The sequence below is a fragment of the Lonchura striata genome, chromosome 2 (assembly GCF_046129695.1).
Source record: "Lonchura striata isolate bLonStr1 chromosome 2, bLonStr1.mat, whole genome shotgun sequence".
Lineage (NCBI taxonomy): Eukaryota > Metazoa > Chordata > Aves > Passeriformes > Estrildidae > Lonchura > Lonchura striata.
In genome coordinates this window covers 35,316,894-35,338,000 of record NC_134604.1, presented here as the reverse complement: position 1 = coordinate 35,338,000, position 21,107 = coordinate 35,316,894, and the positions used below count along the sequence as shown (strand labels likewise).

At 37.2% G+C, this 21,107-nt stretch overlaps 1 protein-coding gene across 18 annotated transcripts in view; it reads right to left on the bottom strand.

Annotated features, from left to right (window-relative positions):
* Positions 1-21,107, bottom strand: part of DLG2 (discs large MAGUK scaffold protein 2) — a 989,662-nt gene that overhangs the window by 720,598 nt on the left and 247,957 nt on the right. Inside the window, exon 1 of one of the 18 annotated variants that reach the window (XM_021545057.2) lies at positions 9,262-9,619. The exons of 16 other annotated variants lie outside the window; for them this stretch is intronic. In XM_021545057.2, coding sequence (XP_021400732.1) covers positions 9,262-9,381 — 120 coding nt within the window. In that variant the 5' untranslated portion in view covers positions 9,382-9,619. Of the gene's footprint in view, positions 1-9,261; positions 9,620-21,107 lie in introns of those variants that run through there. One more of the 18 variants, XM_021545060.3, reaches the window with a different exon arrangement.

The window sequence follows — 21,107 nt, the reverse complement described above, 5'->3', positions numbered from 1 at the left end:
ATAGATGTTTACATTGGTTATGTCTGAAGTTAAGTGAGCTGGATGCCACCTGAGCTCCTCAGATAGATTTCTTGCTTTAGAGGTAAAATGCCTTATATTTATCTTTTGATTACACATGTGGCTAGAAACAAACTTGTGGCCTTTATGTTGCTACTTTTAATAGCCCAAGCACTACAACGGATATATGAATGTATAATGTGATTAACTACAAAAGCAGGTTTTCATAAGAAATTAATAACATCTCCAGAGCACATAGCACAGAGTGTATAAAAGAGCTAATCAGAACTCTCAACACCTTCTCAGCAAGAATTCAGGTTCTTGACTTCATGATCATCTAGCAAAAATGAAATCATCTTTCAAAGTCTCAATATTTCCCTTTTCTAGAATTATGCAGTATGATTTACTTTCTAATAAAATCACATTTCATATAATGTCCAGTCAGTCAGTTGCTAGCTGATATCATCATAATCTAAGGATACAAGGGAGACCAAAGGATTGAGTACCCAGAAGCACATTTCAGTCACTGGAGATGGTGCAATACAAGATACCATCTCTTCCATACCAGCTGTGTTACACTCACACTGTATTCACTTTCCATTTGAACTGAGAGGTCCCAGTTTTGTGAGAAATCTGACCCTTCAAGTCTTCCTGACTTTCTAAGTGCTTAACTAGTGATAGAATTCTAAACAGGAATTTACACAAGGACTAGGTTTAAAGGGATTAATTCCTAGGAATTTCTACTGTGCTAGTCATGGCTAATTAGCCAAGCACTTAGCATGGAGCTGCTGGTAAAACAGATACTAATTCTGAAGAACAGAAATACACATAATGCTAAATCACTGGAAAACAGATACTGTCATGGTAAATATCATCATACCTTTTTTCAAATGGGATTATAAATTTGACTGGCACTGGTAAAAACATTGGTATAATATGCTTAGACTTCTGTAAATCATTTAACCCAGCACTTCATGGGATTTTATTAAGAAAAAAAAAATAAAAATGCCACACATTAAATGCATTTAAAAGTATCTAATTGACAGGCTTTATTAGCATGCAACAAGAAATGGGAGAGTTGATCACATGTTTGGTGGGATTCTCAGGGACTGATCCTGGCCCTTTGTTTTTAAATGCTGACCAGTCTGGGATAAAATTCAGTCACTACTGTCCAGTTTTAGCAATGACAGAAAGGAGGTATTGTGGTAAACGGTACTGAAGACAGGCCACTGATACCGGTCAATGTAATTTTTAACAAAGACAGCAATAAAGTCCTAACTCTGGGAATAAAGCAACTCTTCCTTAGGGGCACTTTCCAGAGAGGTCTGGTGTGAAGCAGATGGCAATCCTGCTGGCTGTGGGGCAGGACATGAACTCCCAGTGCAGCCGCGTGGCCAAAGGAGCCAGAATAACCCTGGACAAGCACATGGTCACTCCTGTGGGAGCCAGGACATTTATTACTTCTGCACAGCGCTGCAACTGCTCCGAGGCTCCATGCAGCTGTGGCCAGCACAGCTCAGCACTCCTGCTGTGAAACCAGAGAGAGCTAAAGACTGGTCATGAGACAGATGAGAGCTCTGACAATCATGCCTTGCAGTAAGGGATGCCAGGAGCTCAGCGCATTTACTTAATCAAAGAGATGATTAGATGATGCCTTTACTGTAGCCCAGAGCTAGTGACAGGGGCACAACCCTTTGCAGTGGGCTCCTCAGTCCAGCAGATTAAGAGGCAAAAAACTGAAAGGCACTCAAAGCTGGAAGCTGAGACTAGATTAATTCAGATTAGAAATAGAGCACATGCCTCCAAAAGACTAATTAACCCCTGGAACAATACATTTGTAAATGTGTGAGAGGTTCTGATCATCAGAAATTATTAAACAGAAACAGAATGTTTTTCTAAAAGGTAGGGCAGGTGTCAAGAGATGGATCCTTCTTCCAACAGCTCATGTTAGCTATACAGTCTGCTCTGACAAACTAGAGTAATTGTGATTGCTTTGCCCAACTTAAAACTCGTCCACTTGATTTTGTTCAAATGAAAACTGAAGTTTTGAAAACAAATTTGAGCAGGTTGAAAATCCTGTCCAAAATCTCTGCAAATATGTGTGATGTATCCACAATATTCTTTTCATCTGTCCTGCAATTCAGATAAAAATGCTTTTCTGATTTTTATTTCTCCAGTTAATCTTCTTTTTCAAAAGTTTTCATGAATTTCTATACTATCAAAGGCAGGAAAGCCTTTCTAACTACTTCTCTGCAGAGATTCCTGTTTGAAATTTGAGAAATTTGCTTCTTTGGTGAGCATGAGTCTAAAAGAAAAACTTTGCCCTATGGGATTCAGATTTTGGTTTACTTGTCTTTCCAGAAAAAGTCTGGAAGCTACTCAGTTATCAGGAGAATTTATACTATTTCAAACACTTAGATCTCTGTAGTAGCAAAGGGAAAAATCAGACTCTTCCTCCTCTCCATCTGAGAAAACGGTGATGGCCATGCCTTTAATAATAGGATTTTTTAATTATGTAACTTCTGTATTAGCCATTAATCTGTAGGTATCACATTATTTTGACATATGAACATATATATTTTCTGTGAGTCTGTAAGACAAAAAAAAAATCAGTTCTTCTTTTGAAATGCTCTTTTGTATCTTTACCTGCAAAAGACACTTTCAGTGCTTCCAACTGTCTCTAGGATATGACAGAAGGAAAGGAACAGAGGCTTCTTCTTCTGAGAACAGACAGAAGCATTTCATGCATTCGTCCCATACCAAAAACATGTGACCAAAACATCTCAACACGCCCAAAATGTACATATACAGCCAGTAGCAGTAGCATTAAGAGAGGACACACCTGTGAAGGCCACCCTGGAGAACATAACCTGCCAGTCAACCACACACTATCTTTATTCCAACTTAGCACCAACAAATGGGACAGGGAAAACAGATGAAGTGGGAAGTGAATGTAGGTAGAAGAAAACCAGGAGAGAGCTCTGGGCAGCTTTTAATTGTGAAAAGTTTTGTCAACTCCATCCATCACTGATTAATGGTCTCCCACATTTCTCCCAATCCACATAATAGAAACCAGAGAGATTCCCAAAAATATAAAACAGCCCTTGCTTTTGCCTGGAATCACTGCATTTTGTAGGCAGTACTGCATTCAGCATTGCTGTTCTAATTTCTATGCAATCTCATAAAAATCACACAAGCATTGGCATCTTAAGCACAAAGGGCAAGCCTATCAGCAGTGATTTAATAGTAGAGGATTTAACTTTTAATCATTTTTATGTAAATATAAAATTGTCACATATAAACATTATACTATATTCTAGTTCCTTGTACATATTTAAAACCCAATAAATTGAAATGCTTTTTCAGTCCTAGATATTTTCTAATTCTCCTCTAACAAAAAGGCCAATTATATATCTCTGATAGGAACATCTCATTAGATAATCTCTAATGAGTCCACATTAAAATGGGAGAATAAAATAGAACTGAAATATTTTTCTCAGTATTAGTATCTATCCATAAATTTCTGAATGAAGAAATCAGTGCCTAGCTTCTTCTACACCTTCCAACCACTATTTTTGAGACTAACTCTTCTTACTTTACATGAGTGCCCCTTATCCCCATAGCAAAATATTCATATTTGGTTAGAGTTCATAAAGAATTCTTAGTAGTGGATTTAATTCCTTATGCTGTGCTTGTCATTTTAGCATCTCTGCACCTATTCACACATTTTAAATGGCCTTTAAGGGAATATTATTTTAGTCTATGAGTTAAATATAGTCCCAGTCTTATCATATCTAGAAAACCAGAGCTGCTGCTGTGTTATTAATCTAGTCTAATTACCTCTTTCATTCATCACTTGTTATGGTCAGGTACTGTAAATCAGCACTTGAAGCTGAGAGGAGTAGTAGAGTATATACACAGGTATTACAAATGCTAACAATTCTTCCCAGGTTTAATTTTAGAAGCGGAAAACTCAATGTTTAAGATTTAAACAATGTACTTGTTACTCAAGACAGAACTACTGTTTGAACACTAGAAGACTGGATTTAGATTTCCTAATTAATTCCTATTAATGTCACTAGTGTGACTGCAAAATCTGGGCCATAAATGAGAACTTTACCTTTCTATGAATCATAAGCACAGGTAGTACTGCAAGCTACCAAAAGAAAGAAATGCTGTGTTGTTAATGTCAGGTCTGAGAGACATTTGTAGAAGCTGGTCCAAGAAATCACTAATTTTTTTTTGCAATGAGTTATGACTTCCCTAAAATTCCATCCTTATCTAGCAAAGGGATGACAACAACACAAACAGCTCAGCTGGCTGTAGCTCTTGAGGCTAGATCCCACAGGTGCTGCACAAATCCCTTAGAAAGTTCAAGATCTTGTTTGTTTTACAGTCTAGGCAAATATTTTATAAACAGATGAAAAGATATATTACAGAAATGCAACTAGATATTCACAACCTATATAGTATTACCCTTTTCCTTATCATCAAACCTCTCAGGGTGGAAATTCCATACCAGATTTGTTTGCTTTCTAGTACTAGCCCACACTTTGCCTTGGTGTCCTAAGGTAACAGAGGAACTGTACTTTGACCTGCCACTTACAGTTATGTCTCTGCTGTTCTGAGTAAAGTAAGTCAGACTGTCAGACATAATAAGAACTACAAAAAGGAGTAAACTCAAATAAAAGTTGCTCATGAGTCGATTCTTAATTACATTAGGAAAAGTGAGAAACCAATCTTTCCTGCTTACTCCTTTTAAAATACTACATCAAAGCCATTTCTGTGGCTTTTGAACTGTTCCTCACTTTGTTGAGAAGTGCTAGATGATGGTGCATGATTGAACATTGAAAAGAGGAAAATATGCATAAGAAATAAAGGATCATATTTGTAAGTCTGTGAGAGCTTGAAGTCCCTTTTCACTTCATCCCCCTTTGCAAGAATACCATAAGAGCACAGCAGGACATATTTTGGCAATACAGGCCCAAGTCTGAGAGATCCATAAGATCTTCCCCTTTGGAAAACCAAAACAGCTCTTGGTACAGGCAGCAAAATATGGGATATACACAACTTAATTATGTTATTATATCATTAATACAGACAGGCAGAGGGGGGGAATTACAGCTGTGTGTAAAAATGTAGACAGAAGTCAAAAGTTCAGTAGTCATTTGTGATGTTTTATAGCTTTGGGCAGTGAAACATTTTGCTACTTGCTATTATGATTCCTCTGCCTTTTCAGTTAATCCTTAACTTAGGTTGCAATTGGAAGCTTCTAGGTTAAAATAATCATTTCTATTTTTGGAATGCATGTGGAAAAAGAGGATGAACAAAGAAAGGTAAAGTGATTAAAGAATTCCAGCTACCAACATCCTCCATGGGCCCATGTTCCATTCCTACCCCAACAGGTCCTCTCCATTATCTGAGATAATCAAAAAGTGACAATGCACAGGTCAACATTTCAGTCATAAATCACATCATGGTAACTGTTTGATGCAGGCAAAATCTTTTAGCTACATAATTTTAGATAACATAGATACCCCACAGTTAGCATCCATAACCAAAAAAGCCTCTTAGTTAACCCATTGTTCAGGCAGGAGCTCACTTCTGTGAGGTGCCAAATGTGCCCATTAACAACCCAAAACTCCTGCTGAAGTAACTCTGAACCTCCTGGGAAGCCTTTGGCACTTCAAAGAGTCTGGATCTGAATTCACAACATTCTTTACATGAAACTCTGAGGACCTAGAGTCAGTGCTGACTGCCGCTGAGAAGGAGATGCTTCAAGGTGAGAGAGCCCAACACTCACATCTAGTTGTGTGCTAAAGTACAAATGGAAGATTTCAGCTCTGCTACCCAAATTCCCAGAAGCACCAGCTGTGCCTCCAGTAAGACCCTCAAACTGTCAGCCAGAAATAGCAGGCCAGATTCACAGAAAAATCTGTCAGAAATACACAGAGAGTTCATTAAGGCCAGGGAAAGGCAAAACTCCTACAAACTTTTACGAAAAGCCAGAAATAATCCATAAAAGTTTTTAAAGCTTGGGTAAGACTATGGAGCCTAAATATTTGCAGTGTTTGCCATAGTTTTACAAGAAATACTGCTAATACTGAGGGAATTTAAAATACTTGCCTGAAACAAGAACAGAAAGGTTTTAATGGCAACCTCTAAAAATCTCTTGCATATGAATACAGTATTTTCAATACACAGTGGACACAATTAAAATAACAAACACTTGACACCAGGCAGCCCCCTGCCATAGTTAGCCCAAGATTTACTCATGCTGAAAATACAACAATACAACAATATATTTAACTACTGCTTATAGCAGGAGTTCACTTTTTCAGGCACACTGCACGTTTCCACAAGAACAATCCTGATTTGGGAGCCACCACTTCTGGATTTTAATTCCCTGACTTCTCTGCTCATTTTTGGTTTCTTCCACTGAGGTACAAAATTATGCATACATGAAAGAGCAAGGAAGAGACTGGTCCAAAATGTAGAATTCTAATAACACTGTATGTGGTAAACAGACAATACTAGGCAATAGTTATTTTTCCTTTTTTTTTTTTTTTTTTTTTTTCTAATAATTCAAAATGTATGTCCAGAGAAACTCTGATAGACAAAGATTTTTTGCTCATAACTTCTCAGACATCTTTTTGCCTATTTTACCCAGTGCTCAGGCAGGAAGAAATAAGCATCCACATAGGCAGGTACATGTTCAAAGTCAGTACTGTTCTTTAGTCAGCTGTAAAAATGAGTTTTGATTAAGAATGCATGGAGTAGACCTCCCTTTCTTTTGATAGGCCTGCACATGCAAACCAATTTCACATGGGCATTCTCATACAGACTGGCAATCAAGAAGTGAGAGTCCTACCTTGAACTTGGAAATTCTGCTTTCTCTAAAGCCATAATGTACAGCTGCCATCAGAAACAGACCTAATTGCTTTCCTTTTTCATTTTCCAGGCCAAGCAAATCTATTTCCTGTTACAGCCTGTACTTATAGTTTTATTCAATCTTATGACTTAAAGACTAAAATATTTGAGCACCACTAGGATTTTTCCACCCATAAAGGGGGAAAATGCAAAATGCAAAACAGATGGTTTATGATGTTTTTAATTTATTTTGGCCACCCATAGAGCTGTGGGTTATGTTAGTGCCAACCAAGTTAAAAGCAACAGAGTTCTTCATAAACACTGTATAACATATTGTACAATGACCAGGCATAGGGAGCTCCTTTCACTGAACTCCTATTTATTAAGCAAACTTGCTTTAAAAAATGTCAGAAAAAGAAAACAAGAATAACTGAAGGCACTGGTGGTGCTGCCGTACTTGAGTAGTTCCTGGGGGGGATTTGCCAAGTTTGGGCTGCTTTATTACAGTATTGTAGCCTAATGTAGAGCTTGGAAAGTATATGATCAAAGTATACAGTGAAAGTGGATGAGTTCACTTAAAGTAAAACATCTGGAGGTAACATCCCCAGAATAATATCATGTAAATAGCAGATACTGTATAATAAACAATTGTTTCAGAAATGCTCAAGAGCTGAAAAAGTTCCAACAAATTAAAACTATCTTGTCCAAACAATTGCCAGACTTGTACTGGTACAAACACCTTGCTTTTTTCTTCTGTCTATGAATGGAAACAAAGACATTTAAAAAGTTAAACCCATGAGACTTCTAACAGTTCCTGAGGTACTTATTGACAAGGTATCTCGTGGAAATTACAGTAAAAATAAAAATTGAAATTTCCTCTGTACCTATTCTAATTTAAACTGAGAAATCATATTTCAACAATTTTACAGAATATCTTCAGTACAGTACTGCAGGCTAAGGGACAAAATGAGCAAGAATGGTTGGTCTCAAAACATTTCTATGTTGACAAATTACTACCTAGATCACAGGGAATATAAAACACATAAAATTTACTAACCTGCCAAAAACATTATAGGAAAGCATAAAGAGAGGATAATGTATGTATTTAGGAAAACAGAATAGCATTAAAGGTTTTAACTTGTATTTTTTGGCTTGTTATTCACAGATTTAAAGAATTCCTCCTTAGAAGTGGATCATAATTGCAAAAGTTAATTAGAAACTAATAAAATGTGAAAGCTTAGGAATTTATTACAGCAAACAATGGTACAAACTTTGAGCAAAAACAAAGGAGCAGGGTCTTAGAATGTGAACTTTTAACACAAAATACTTTTTAATCAAATGACAACAAATATTTTGACCTAAGAAATAAATATGAAGTTCATTATTATCAAACCAAGTGCAAACACAGAAAACTCACTTTCATTCAGAGGCATGCTTAAAGCAGTTTGAAAGCAAAAAATCCTTTGCAATTACTTCTGCAGGTAAAACTGTTCTAAATATTATTATCTGTCATTTGCCAGTGCTTTCTGTCAAGACAGATACACTTATTTGAACTTGAAAAAGCCAGTATGCCAGAAGTGCCTCCCCTATATGTTGGCTAAGGATTGTAATTCCTTTAAATTATGCAACTGGATTCCCACAGCTGGCCCATAGCTTGACTGAGAGCTCGATTCAATGCCAGTGAACCTGACTGCTAATATTGTCCTACTTGCAGAGCAGGTAATATATCCAGCAACTTATATTGAAGTCCTGACTCTAATTAACGGAGCAAGCAAATGTTGACATTAGTGACAAATCTTGCTTATTAGTTACTGTGAGACCAGTGCAGCCAACTGGCATTTTCCTGTAGCATTTTGCAGTAATAATCCTTTCTTTATTTCTTAGGACATTGCTTATAATTTGTTTTTATGCATTTTGGTTCAAGTTAGAAACAAATCAGCGCGAAAACCAACCCGGATAGCAGCAGCAAGACTCCCGGCTTTCAGACAAGTAATCAACAAGAAAGCATGCAAGCAGTATCCCTGGGAGGGTGCATGGGGGACCTGACTATAGGAATTCTTATCCTGGATAAAGCTATGTAGCTTTGCACAAACAGCCTTTGGCATCTTGTCTCTGGCCTATCTGGACAGTAGCAAAACATGTTTATCAGACCATAAAAGCCCAGAATCTGAACTGCAAGCAGTTAAAAACTGAAGGTCGCTAAACTGCAAAATTCAAACATGCTTCTATGCTTTAGCCACACAGACAACGATAAAACAAAGCCTCCACAACCACCTGTAATAATATGCCTGTTCAGCCAGCAATTCCAAAGTACTCAGCAACACAAGGTAGACATTTTCTGCAGCTGGTTTTACATGTACATTCCTGTCAAATTGTTGTCTCATCCCCTCTTACCTTCACATTAGTCCGGAGTGCACAGTAACATGCAAAAAACATTGCAGTAAACAAGGAGCATATGGACCAGTATTCAGCGTCTCTGCTCTGCACAAACGGTACACACACGATCCCGAGCATGTGCTACTAAGGAGCATCCGTTCCCTCTGTCAGTTTGAAAATGCATTGATCTCTGTTTTTCTGACTACAAAAAGACATGTCTTGAAGGCACTGAGTAAAAGCTACATATCTCTTCAGCAACTATATATAGAAATATGCCCAGTAATTTCAATTAGCAGAGAATTCAGCATCTGAAACTTGGACCACAGTTGCTTTTTCTTACAGCATTTTAAATTCAGGGGGGAAAAAGGAGGGGGAACTCAGCCAGGGGGGAAAGGTGAGGAATTAAAACATACGCAGTGAGTTACTTATATTTCCCCCAGCTTTGATGTTTTCCTCTTCAATATTTTACAAATGTTATACACAGAAAAATGAAGAAAGGTTTCTCTTCCAAATCTTAAATTTACTGTATATTCTGCACTGCTTCTGTCTGTTCTTGTTAAAGATGCAGCATCCCTTTTAACAAAGACAACGTCATCAATCATGACAGATTCAACATGTTCTACTTACAAATACAGTCTCTGATTAAGGACAATGGCTGGCTGGCTTATTAACATTTCCTCAAATGCAAGTTCAGTTCCCTGTGCTAATCTATTTTTAAATAAAAAGTCCCACCTACTCCTTCCCTCTCATTTAATAAAAATGCAGTGGACTAGCTCTAAATATCCTGAACTGCATTGTGCTCCCAGCTCAGGCACTGGACATTGCTTTCGAACTGTTTTCTTGCCTGATTCAGATTAGAAACACAAAGAAAAAAATAAAATGAAAGCAGAAAAATCCTGGAAGAATTCTGTGCCCTTACATTTGTAACTACATATTCTGAATTCAAAATGCTCCAATATCTTCCAGAATGAAGGAACTCAGAACCTAGCCAGAAGGCAAAGCTTTAATTCACAAGCACAAAAATAAAATCAAACCACTTCTCTCACTCCTGTCAACCGCTGGGATGCTGTGAATTAACTGATTGTTTACTGGACTGCAGGAACACAAAGTGAAAGACTCAACTCTGTTTACAGCACTGGAAACCACTGATATCAGTACTGAATTATGAAGTAATCTCCAGGAATAAAACCAGAAAAGAGGCTTTTTTTTTTTTTTTCCCCCACTGCAGCAGATACTGTGGGAGGCAAAGAGTGAAAGAGGCTTTACTACCTCCTTCTCTATCAGCACACAGCAATTTGCGTAGGATAAGCATAACTTAATAGAAATATCTGCAGTGACTTTTAGATTTCTTTAAATGTTTTATGTAAACCCCCTTGAAAATATTCAGAAACACTGAAGTCCGAACCAAATCAGTGGGTATTCCTCTGTGCGCAATGGGGCGAACAAGCTTAAACAGAAGGGTGTGCATTTAAAGAATAAGGGGGAGGGGAAAAGACAGCAAGGTTTTTTTCCAACATCTTCCTAAAGACAACCTCTCAGAAACTGTCGTCAACTCCAAGAGAACAGCTATTTTTAGCTTGTCATTGTTTGTGCCTTTTTTTAGGAATGAAAAAGGCAGTCGTGTTTAAAGCTAGATATTGCTCTGTAACATAGCCCAAGACAGCTACTTAATTTGATCCCCTGCTCCATCTGTCATACAAATTAAGTAATTAGTAATCACAGCCTTCTTTGGCACAAACAGTGACTTCCACAACAAAAGAGATGAACACCGGTTTTAAATCTAATTCTGAGATTTTTGTCAGTAATGAAATTGGTGTCTAGATATCATAGTTCAAAAAGCTGAAGTATCCTAAACTTCAGATTTTGGCTACAGCAATATCCATCAAATAAGCTAAAACATAGTAATGTGGTGCTCAGCAAAAGCATAGCAGAATTAATTGACACATTTCTTATCATTCTTCAAGGGAATAGAAAGTTAAAGGAATCATGGTTTATTTTGCAGTACAGTACACTAAAAATTAAAATTAATTATCTTAGTCCTTGAAAAAAATATCATAGATCTTGGGGAATTCTGATCCACAGAGAAATGCAATTCAAAAAGCAGAGATGAAAAGATGCAGTCCTGAGAAGTGAGGCAAGGTTCAGGCAAACATGTAGCTGCATATGAAAATCAAATTCAAGCTTTCTTTCTGCCAAAGGAATTGCACAAGGTTTCAGTCAGCAAAGTCTTTGAAACAACTTTCTTTTTCTCAATCCTAAAAAAGTTAATGGTTTTGTGTTTAGGCAAACAAACCAAACATAGGGAAAATCTCACTTAAAGAAAGCAAGGCTGCATAACGATACAATTTCTGAGTGATTACCTGGACATAAAACTTCAGACTGACTTAAGAAAACAAGAAGCAATGCAGTCCCAAAGCCTTCACTCAAAAAAAACCTCACATGACTCCTGAGCATCTACAAGTAAAAATTACCTAGAAAATTACAGATTGACCCTCATAATACTGCAAGGGGCAAGAGAGACCCTCATGCATATGGTAGCTACCTCCTGTAATAATTGTGGGGCATGTGAGAATTTGCCAGACAATTGATACCTCTGTAGCAGCCAACAAAGCATTACTTTTATAGCAGACCAACCCAAAATATTTATCAGGGGCTACTTCAGGTAATCTATACAAGCAGAGCCCTGCAGGGCTTTTTCACCTCTGCCAAGACATTTCTTATCACAGCAGCCTAATTGTTAAAGAAAACATTGTCATCAAGGACATACAGTATTTTATGATGACTTAACAGGTACTCAAAAGCATCACATATCAGTGAAATTTACAGTTAAAGATACAGAGTCATTAAAAATGAGTGGGGAAAAAACTCTGGCTGAGTCATCCAGACATGCACCAGGATATTTGAAGTACTCAGGGCTTCTTTAAATAAGTGACAATAGGGAAAAAACCCTAGAGATTAAAGAAGTTATTACATTAAAAAAAAAAATAGGTTAAGAAAAAAAAACAAAACAGTAGAGAGACAGTACCACAGACCGGTACCAGACAGTACCACAAAGGAGCCATACCACAGACCCTCTTTAAAAAGACACACAACTGGTGACCTGAACATTCTCAGATAACAGAAACTGGAGCCACTATCTTGAGCTTGAAATTCTATTGTTACTCTCTGCTCCTGTGTCTTCTGAAGGGCAGAAAGGAGTGCTTAGAAGGAAACCATGGTTGTCTGCAGAGGTTCAAAGAGAGCAGAGGGAACATGCTGCCTTGGAAGACTTTGATCTCAGGAGGGCCTGAGGCCAGTCTGCTTCAGAGCAGTGAGGAGGGCACAGCCCTTAGCAGCATCCATCACTGCTCAGAAGAAGAGCTCAGGAGCTAGTAGCAGTAATAGCAGTGGTACCAGTAGTGAGAATGCCCTGTGGCTGTTGTGTCCTGAAGTTGTGCTCAAGGACCCCAAAAGTGCCATGGCACTATACTATCACAGAACTGACAGAACCCCAGAATCACAGAATGGTTTGAGTTGGAAGGGAGCTTAAAGATCATTTAGATCCAACCCCCTACCAGGGCAGGGATGCCACCCACAAGACCCCAGGTTGCCCAGAACCCTATCTCATCTAGCCATGAACATTGCCAGGAAGGAGCATCCACAACGTCTCTGGGGTAACACTGAAACCACACTGTTGAATAACATTTTTCATGCTCAGACACCCAAGCATTTTCAAGTTTGGGTTGTTTTTCCAGGTATGATGGAAGGGGTGGTATTTTAAAAGAGAGTACCAATAAAAAAAGTAGACTAAAAAGGCAGAAAAGAAACCAACAGTCTCCAGGATTTGCTTTATAACAAGGCAATGTGCCCCACTTCACTTAAACACATTTGTTGGTAAATATAAGTTGGTCTTAAAAAATGCAACAAGATAGATTTTGTGATCACCCTGTGATGATAAAAGAAAGCAAGTATTAGCTATGAGAAAAAGAGACAGAGGGGTAAAGGTCTGAAGAAGAGGGTACATTGCTTTCTGAGTGGATGGAGGGAGAAATTACACTCCTGTTCTCCAAAAGATGGAAGAGTGGATGTCTGCACGAAATTGGGCATAATGGTGGAGGTTTGCAAGGCTATTTGTAGGCCATGCAATGCTTATTAGTATCAACACTGACAATCTGCATCACTGGCTTTGAGTAGCCAGGGGTGTAATTCTCTCTCTTTTCACAGGAGGTACTGGCTTGCACAGTCATGGCACTCTGGCTACAGTCATGTTCCATCACTTCCTGTCCTTGCACACTCCAGTGATACAATCTTTATAGCACCCTAGTTCTGAATTGCCTAAATAACTCTGATTTCACACAGGAGCTCTCAATTGAAATGATTTTACTCTTTCCCCCATTTCTAAGACTCTAAACTGTCATATAAAATGGTTATTTTCCACATCTGCAAGAAGTTCCTTACACTTATATCCCTGTTGGGGTGTGGTGTATTGAAGGAATTGTTGATATAGACTGCAGGTCATGGGTGCCATAATTTCCAGATGGAAATTATTGACTAGAAAAAGTGGACTGAATCTGTGGGGCAATCTGGAAACAGCTGAAGAAAGAAGAATGAGGAACAAAGCCCCAGTTGGAAAGAAGTCTTTCTTAGGTTGCCCACTGCATCAATGCCTAGTAGAACATGACAGAGAGAGGAACTACATCAGCAGCTTGAACTCAGAATATCTTAAAGTTTTCACAAAGAGAAAGAAAAAGGCTGAAAAGATTATTTACAAATCTCATCTCCAGTACTGTAAACACCTCTCTGATATCCTGGCATTCTGAGGCATAAATTGCTGTGTCAAAAATTCTTCCTCACTTCCAGACCAGTAAACACCAAAGACCTTGCCTTGGGCTGATTTAACTTAAGCCACAGTTTTCCCTGAAAATTTTCTGTTCCCTTTTTCCTGCACAATCTTCTTAATACAGTTGCCTGATTTTTGAACATTTAATACTTTTCCTCTGAAAGTCCCAGCTCTTTGCTTTCTGTTTTATGTGGTTGCATTGAGGAAGGTTTTGATAACAAAAACATATAATTTACTTCTAAAATAATTCCTTCTCAATATTAAAATGTATACATATTTCATAAACCAGGCTTTGTAGCTAGTATTTTGTAGTTTCAGTCATGAAACCATTTATAATAAGCAAATTCAAAGAATAAATAAATAAAGTTCAAATGATAAAAAATTAGTGAAGAATGGCCTCATCCTGTAAGTCTTTTCTATGACTGTGACTTTTTCAGGATAGGTTTCCTCATTGTTCCTGATGACCTTAAAACAAAATAAGGAGAAACAAAGAACAGAGGTTCAGAAAGAAAGAATTGGATTAAGCTTCACCTTGAGTTACTCAAAGCCTCCTTTTTCCAATCCTGTACCTGTAATCCATGGATCAAGTTTATTTTACACCTCATCCTATCCAACTAATTGAGATGACATAACTCCTTTAAAACCTCAGCTGAGAAATCCAGGCTGTAAATACTTTTTTCTGCTCTGAAGATCCCCAACTGAGTTTCCTGGATTTCTCTCAAATTGATTACTAACATGTCTCCACAATATGCGTTTCATTTTCTCACTATGAGAGAAAACCTGCCTTTCTCCTTGACCTGAATTCCCATGATAACTTCTCCAAAAAGGCATTTCCATTCACAGTCATAATTAAGGCCATGGCATTCTGGAACCCTAGGAGATTATCTAGGCTGTTTTTCTTGCAGCAGAAAGATTAACCACACATAGTGTTCTTGGCAAATTATTGTCCAGCTTCAAAGTCTCTCATGAACAGAATGCAACCTTTGCTTCAGTTAGTCCTTTATTTTTAATCTGCAAATCATCACAGAATCATAGAATTGCTAAGGTTGGAAAAGACCTCTAAAATAATCAAGTCCAGCCATCAACATACCACCACCACCATGTCCACCACTAAACCATGTTCTTAGAGTGCCACATCCACCATATTTTGAATACTCAGAGGGATGGTGATTTCACCACTTTCCTGGGCAGCCTGTTCCAATGCTTGAAAACCCTTTCAGTGAAGAAATTCTCTCTATTATCCAAGCTAAACTTCACATGGTACCACTTGAGGCCTTTTCCTTTGGTCCTATCACTTGTTACCAGGAAGAAGAGACTGATGCCACCACACTACAACCTCCTTTCAGCTAGTTGTAGAGAGAGATAAGGTCCCTTCTCAGCCTCCTTTTCTCCAGACTAAACACCACCAACACAACAAAAGTAAAAAAGCTTAAATTATTAGAAGCCTTTAAATGATTAGAAGACTATGCTTGTTTTCTGCACAAAAAATAATTTAACAAAATTGTTTGAAAAACTTGGGGAAAAATGAAACTTGGGGGAAATTATACTTATCTTGTCATGATTGCCATCACTCCCCAATTATGAATTAACATTTTACTTTTATAATTTTTGAACTGTAACTTATGAACTAAGCTTATTCATTTAAGCATAAAATCCACATTTCCATGGTAACAGCATGAATGAAGAAGGAATGAACTTCCAAAGTTCAATTGCATTTATTACAGTACTTAAAAATAAACCTCCAGCAATTTCACTGAGGAAATTGCTGTAGTCTTTTTGTAAGAAAAAAATAATTAAAATTAAATCTCTCACTATAAACTTGTATAACAACAACTGGATTTTGAATTGTATTTCATAAAGGCCCATGTGTGTCAAAGCTCTTAGTATTTTATTCTTTGTACTGTGATTTTAGTTGAGGGAACTCTTTAAAGGGAACCAATCGTTAAACTAAGAAATAAGATAAAAATGCTGTAGTACTGGAAAAAAGCCAATTTTTCATGAAAATACATGTGTAGGGTTTTTTTGTGCATTTTTTAAGGGTTTTTTTAATGCAGACAGTATTTTCATTAAACAAGCAAAATGTTTGAATTTACAATACAGAGTACATGGATGGATATTCATTGGCCATGATCTGCCTATTCCTCTCTATTCTATTAATAACAGTTATTAGCTTCATATATTAACAAACTTCAACTAGAAATCTTTTCAGTGAGATAAACACCTTGTTTTAAAAATATGTTTCAATTTAGCTGGTTCTTGTAAAGCCTGCATAGCATTTGAAAGTAAAGGATAATTAATAATGGAAACTACTCACAAGGCAATTAGTGTAATGTTCTATGTTTTACTGATTTCAAGAGATGAATCTAGATGTTTCTAGAAGCCTTATGAGTTAAAAGCAAACTATTAGGCTCAGTAAAGAATAGATAGGTTAGAACAGGTCTAATTGCGCTAATAATATGCTAAATCTAGCAATCTATTTTTTCTTTTAAAAAATAAAATAATATTCAAAATAAATATATTATAAACATGACGGAGCAGAAAACCTTTTTGTGCAATTTATCTCTGTGAAAACCAGTAAACTGGTGATGAATGTTACATCTGTATGTCCTCTGGAACTGTGACTTCCAACATATAAAGACACCTGGCCAACCTATATACTTTTTCTTCTGGTACTACCCAAACTGTAAATACATTAAAAACATACTAGCAGCAAAAAATAAACTCAGCAAATCCCTTTCCATGACTGACTGGGACTTTTCCTGCAGAGTTTTACCAATTATTTTATTCCTTACTTCAGCTCCTCTTTTACCCATCAAGTCAAAATATTTTCCGCTGTATGTACAGATGTTCATGGGAGTTAATGAGATGAATCCCATTGTCCTGAGAAAACTGGCAGGTGTAATTGATAGGCCACTCTGCATCATATTTGAAAAGTCATAGCAGTCAAAGTACCCAATGACTGGAAAAAGGAAAATATCACATCAATTTTAAAAAAATAAATAAATAAATAAATAAAAAGGACCATAGGACCTACCAGCCAGTCATCCTCACTTCTGTGTTTGGTAAGACAATGGAATAGATCCTCTTGGGAGCTATTTCAAGGCATATGAATGGCAGGAAGGTGATTCTAGACAGCTAACACAGCTTCAGAATGCATAAATCATCCCTAAATTATCTGTTGGCCTTCTACAATGAAGTGATGGAGTGACTGCTGCTGGATAAGGGAAGAGAAACTGATATCATTTATCTTGACTTCAACGAGGTCTTTGGCAGGGTCCCACACACATCTTTGTGTCTAAATTAGAGAGATATGATTGATGGATGGGCTATTTGATGGATAAGGAATCTGCTGGATGTCCAGTTGCAGTCAATGGCTCAATGTCCAAATCGAGATCATTACCAAGTGGTATTCTGCAGGAGCCCATGCTGCGACCAGCACAGTTCAGTACCTTTATTAATAACCTAACCAGTGTGACAATTAAAATCTGCACATGACACCAACCTGAGTGGTACAATCAATATGCTAGAGGGAAGGGATGCCATAAAATAGGACAGGGACAGGCTTGAGGAATTATCCAGTGGAAATCTCATGAAGCTCAATAAGGCCAAGTGCAAGATGTTACACCTAGGTCCAGGCAATCACCAGTATCAGGCATCAAAAGGTTGAGAGAAGCACTGCAGAGAAGGACTTGGGAACACTGGTGGATAAATAAATTAACAAGAGCCACAATATATGCACTTACAGCCCAGAAAGCCAGCCCTATCCTGGGCTGCATCAGAAGCAGCATGACCAGCAAGCAGATTGAGGGATGTGATTTTGTCCCCATCTACACTGCTCTCCTGAAACACCACCTGGAGTGCTGCATCCAGCTCTGAAACCCAACATTAGAAGGATGAGGACCTGATAAAGTGGGTCAAAAGGAAGCCACAAAGATGTTTGGAGGGCTTGAATACCTCTCCTATGAAGAATGACTAAGAGAGTTGGGGTTGTTCAGCTGGAAGAAGAAAAAGCTCTAGGAAGACATTACTGAACCCTTTCAGTACATAAATGGGGCCTATAAGAAAGCTGTAGAGGGAATTGAGAACTTCACAAGGTGCTCCTGAAAACTGCTGTTGAGAAGACAGATCTCAGCAATTAGATCCCATTTCTTTTGGGGATGTAATTACTGGCAGAATAAAGAAGTTTTAGTTGGTTTTTTTTTGTTTGTTTGTTTGTTTTTGTTTTTGTTTTTTTATTATTATTATTTTTGATGGCGCAAATATGTTCCACATGTACAACACTGAGCAATTATTATAATTTTTTAATGTTCTAGGTTCAAGGGAATCCTTCAAATGTGGTGGTCAATGCATGGTTATTTTCTTCTGGAAATTATTCTTTTTGTGGAGAATTTGGCACACAAAGACAAAATTTTTAAATGTCCTTAAGGGACACAAAATATTTTCAAAATATTTACATATTAATAGAAACTTTTTTACATTGCTAGTATCTAAGTACTTCTATTATTTCACAGCAGTTAAAGAACTCCTTTTTGCCAATATTATTTAAGGAGTTCTATTATTTCTGACTAGTTAGAAGTTTCCTTTTAAAATACCATGCTTTGCACATTTCTTCCGAGCATGTCCACTTCTCACTTCAATACCCCCTTGAGTCACATGCAGTGGAGATCAGATAAACTCAGAGAATGTCTTCAGTGAAATATCTTGTAAAATTACTTCTTGTAAATCAGTAATCTGATGATATTTCACAGGGAAGCTGACTTTAGCACTGCTTCCTCTGTGACTACTTATAAAATCTAAAAATCTCCACCAATCTTTCTAGCTATGGTGCTGTCTAGAAACATTTTGTTAATACTTCTATATGCAAAGTTATTCTCAGTGTACACAGGGTCAATATCTCTTTTGCATGGAGAAAAAGACTGAATGAGATGTGCATGATGACAGCAGAATACCAAATGACTAGGGCCATATTTATCCAAGAGGAACATTTTCTGTTCTCTTAATGCTTTACTTAAACAGTTTTAGAAATTGCAGCCCTCTTGAACCAAAGAAGCATGTCCTTTTTCACACATTAACTAAAAATATAATCAAATCTCTTAAGAAAACAAAGCCAGTCTACTGTCAATCATAATACTAGTAATCTTTTTCATTTCAACAGGGTCATAAATATCTACAGTCCTATAAAATATGAGAATCTGGCCCAAAGAATAAATAAAATCAGACTAAAGTATGATATATGCTGAATGAAAATCTGCATCTACTAAAGCAAACACTAAAACAAACCTCATTAATTTCAAAGATTTTCTTTAAGGTATAAAATACATTTAATGCACATGCCACAACACTGAGTTTGTATGTAAACCTCAATTATAAAGAGTTGATGCTCCCTGTTCTTCTTTTGGCAGATTATCAGTTCTACTATAGCTGCTCTACAAAAGCGCAGTAATAAAGTCTAAAAGTATCTTTTTTTCTGTCCCCTTTTCATCACTACACTTAAATTGGAGTTCACATATTGAAATATGCTTTAGGAAGTGTTTGTGAATACTTGTTCAGTCACAATGACTGGAACATTGAATACAGTGTAAGAGCATCATGCAATTGTCAAAGAGCATTCTGAACACAACAATAACTGTCATCTGAACAACCATATACATTTGCAGTTATTGGGTAACTTTAATCCAAATGTCCTGATTTGGGAAACTTCTACATGAAGTTTACTCCTATAAACACTGCAAAAATGATGGAAAGTATATAAAGAGTGAGGGATTGCCGAGAAAGTCAGGGAGTCCTAATACAGATGATAGAAATATTGTGTGTCATCATTGGAAAGGCAGGTGGGCAAGAGACCTTTCAGCTTGTGTTTGTCGATCAGAACCAAAGCAAGGCTACTGAGAGTTGTTACTGACTCAATAAGATGAGTTAAACTGGACTTTAAGAAGATATTCCCAAGAAAGGAGGATAGAAAAATCTGTTGTGAGAGGTGACTCACGTCAACAAAACAGAAGAATGCAATTGTGTTAGTCTTTTGTGACCTGGAGAGATTCAATACAGCTATTGTTTTTTTAAAAAATTCGAGTCTGAAGAGAAAGAAGTCTAGTCAATAAAATAAACATGCACCATAGGAAGGGCTTTTTTACATCCTCCACCAAACGAGCACAGGAATGTAGCTCATCTCCCCACCTTCTGATGATGCCTAGTCCTTCACAAAACCTGCAATGCAATAAGGCAATGAGAATTATATAATAATGGTTGACATAGAGTGTATGTATGTGCATTCATAAGTTTACCTTTGTAACAAGAATATATCTCTTTAAATACTCAACAGAAATCTGCTAATTAATGGCTGCAGCTGCTGTACATGATGCTCTGGAAAAACAAACCAAACCACAAAGTATGTTAAACAGGCAGACAATTGCTGTCTGCTGATTTCAGTGAATTCCTGGCCAAGAAGTGAGGCTAGATGATAGCCAAGTTCTTCTGGACTATATGCAGACGTATCTTCTAATTCACATGCACAAAAAAAGCACAAGACTGGAACAATCTGGAAACACTCAACTCCACAGTTGTTACTGCCTGTAACAGAAAACTGTCATTTTACACTTCTGCTTTGCATTGTTCTCTGCTTCTTCCCCTATGTTTTCTTTAAATAGTGGCATTTCATGTCAATTAATGATATGGGGTTTTGAGAGATGTAGAAATTCCCAAGCTACAAGTGAAGCTGTTAAAACCCATAATGAAGCTGTGCAATGCTCAAAAATGTTGGCCACCTGGAAGAATAAAAACTTTAAAACAGATCTCAGTACTTCTGATGCATTGGCTTTCTCTGTCATTTGACAGCCCTTTGCACTGAAATAGGTTGTTGAATATTTTAGAATCAACATCATGGTATTTCAGTGAAAGGATTATAATTATTTTTTCACAACTGCATAATTTCAATGCGTTGTGAAATACAGCTTCAGTGGGTTTCTTCACGCAGCAGTGTCCCAGTGTCATATTGAACAGTTGTGTCTATGGCAACATGTTCCTATTATCACAGATCTCCTATATC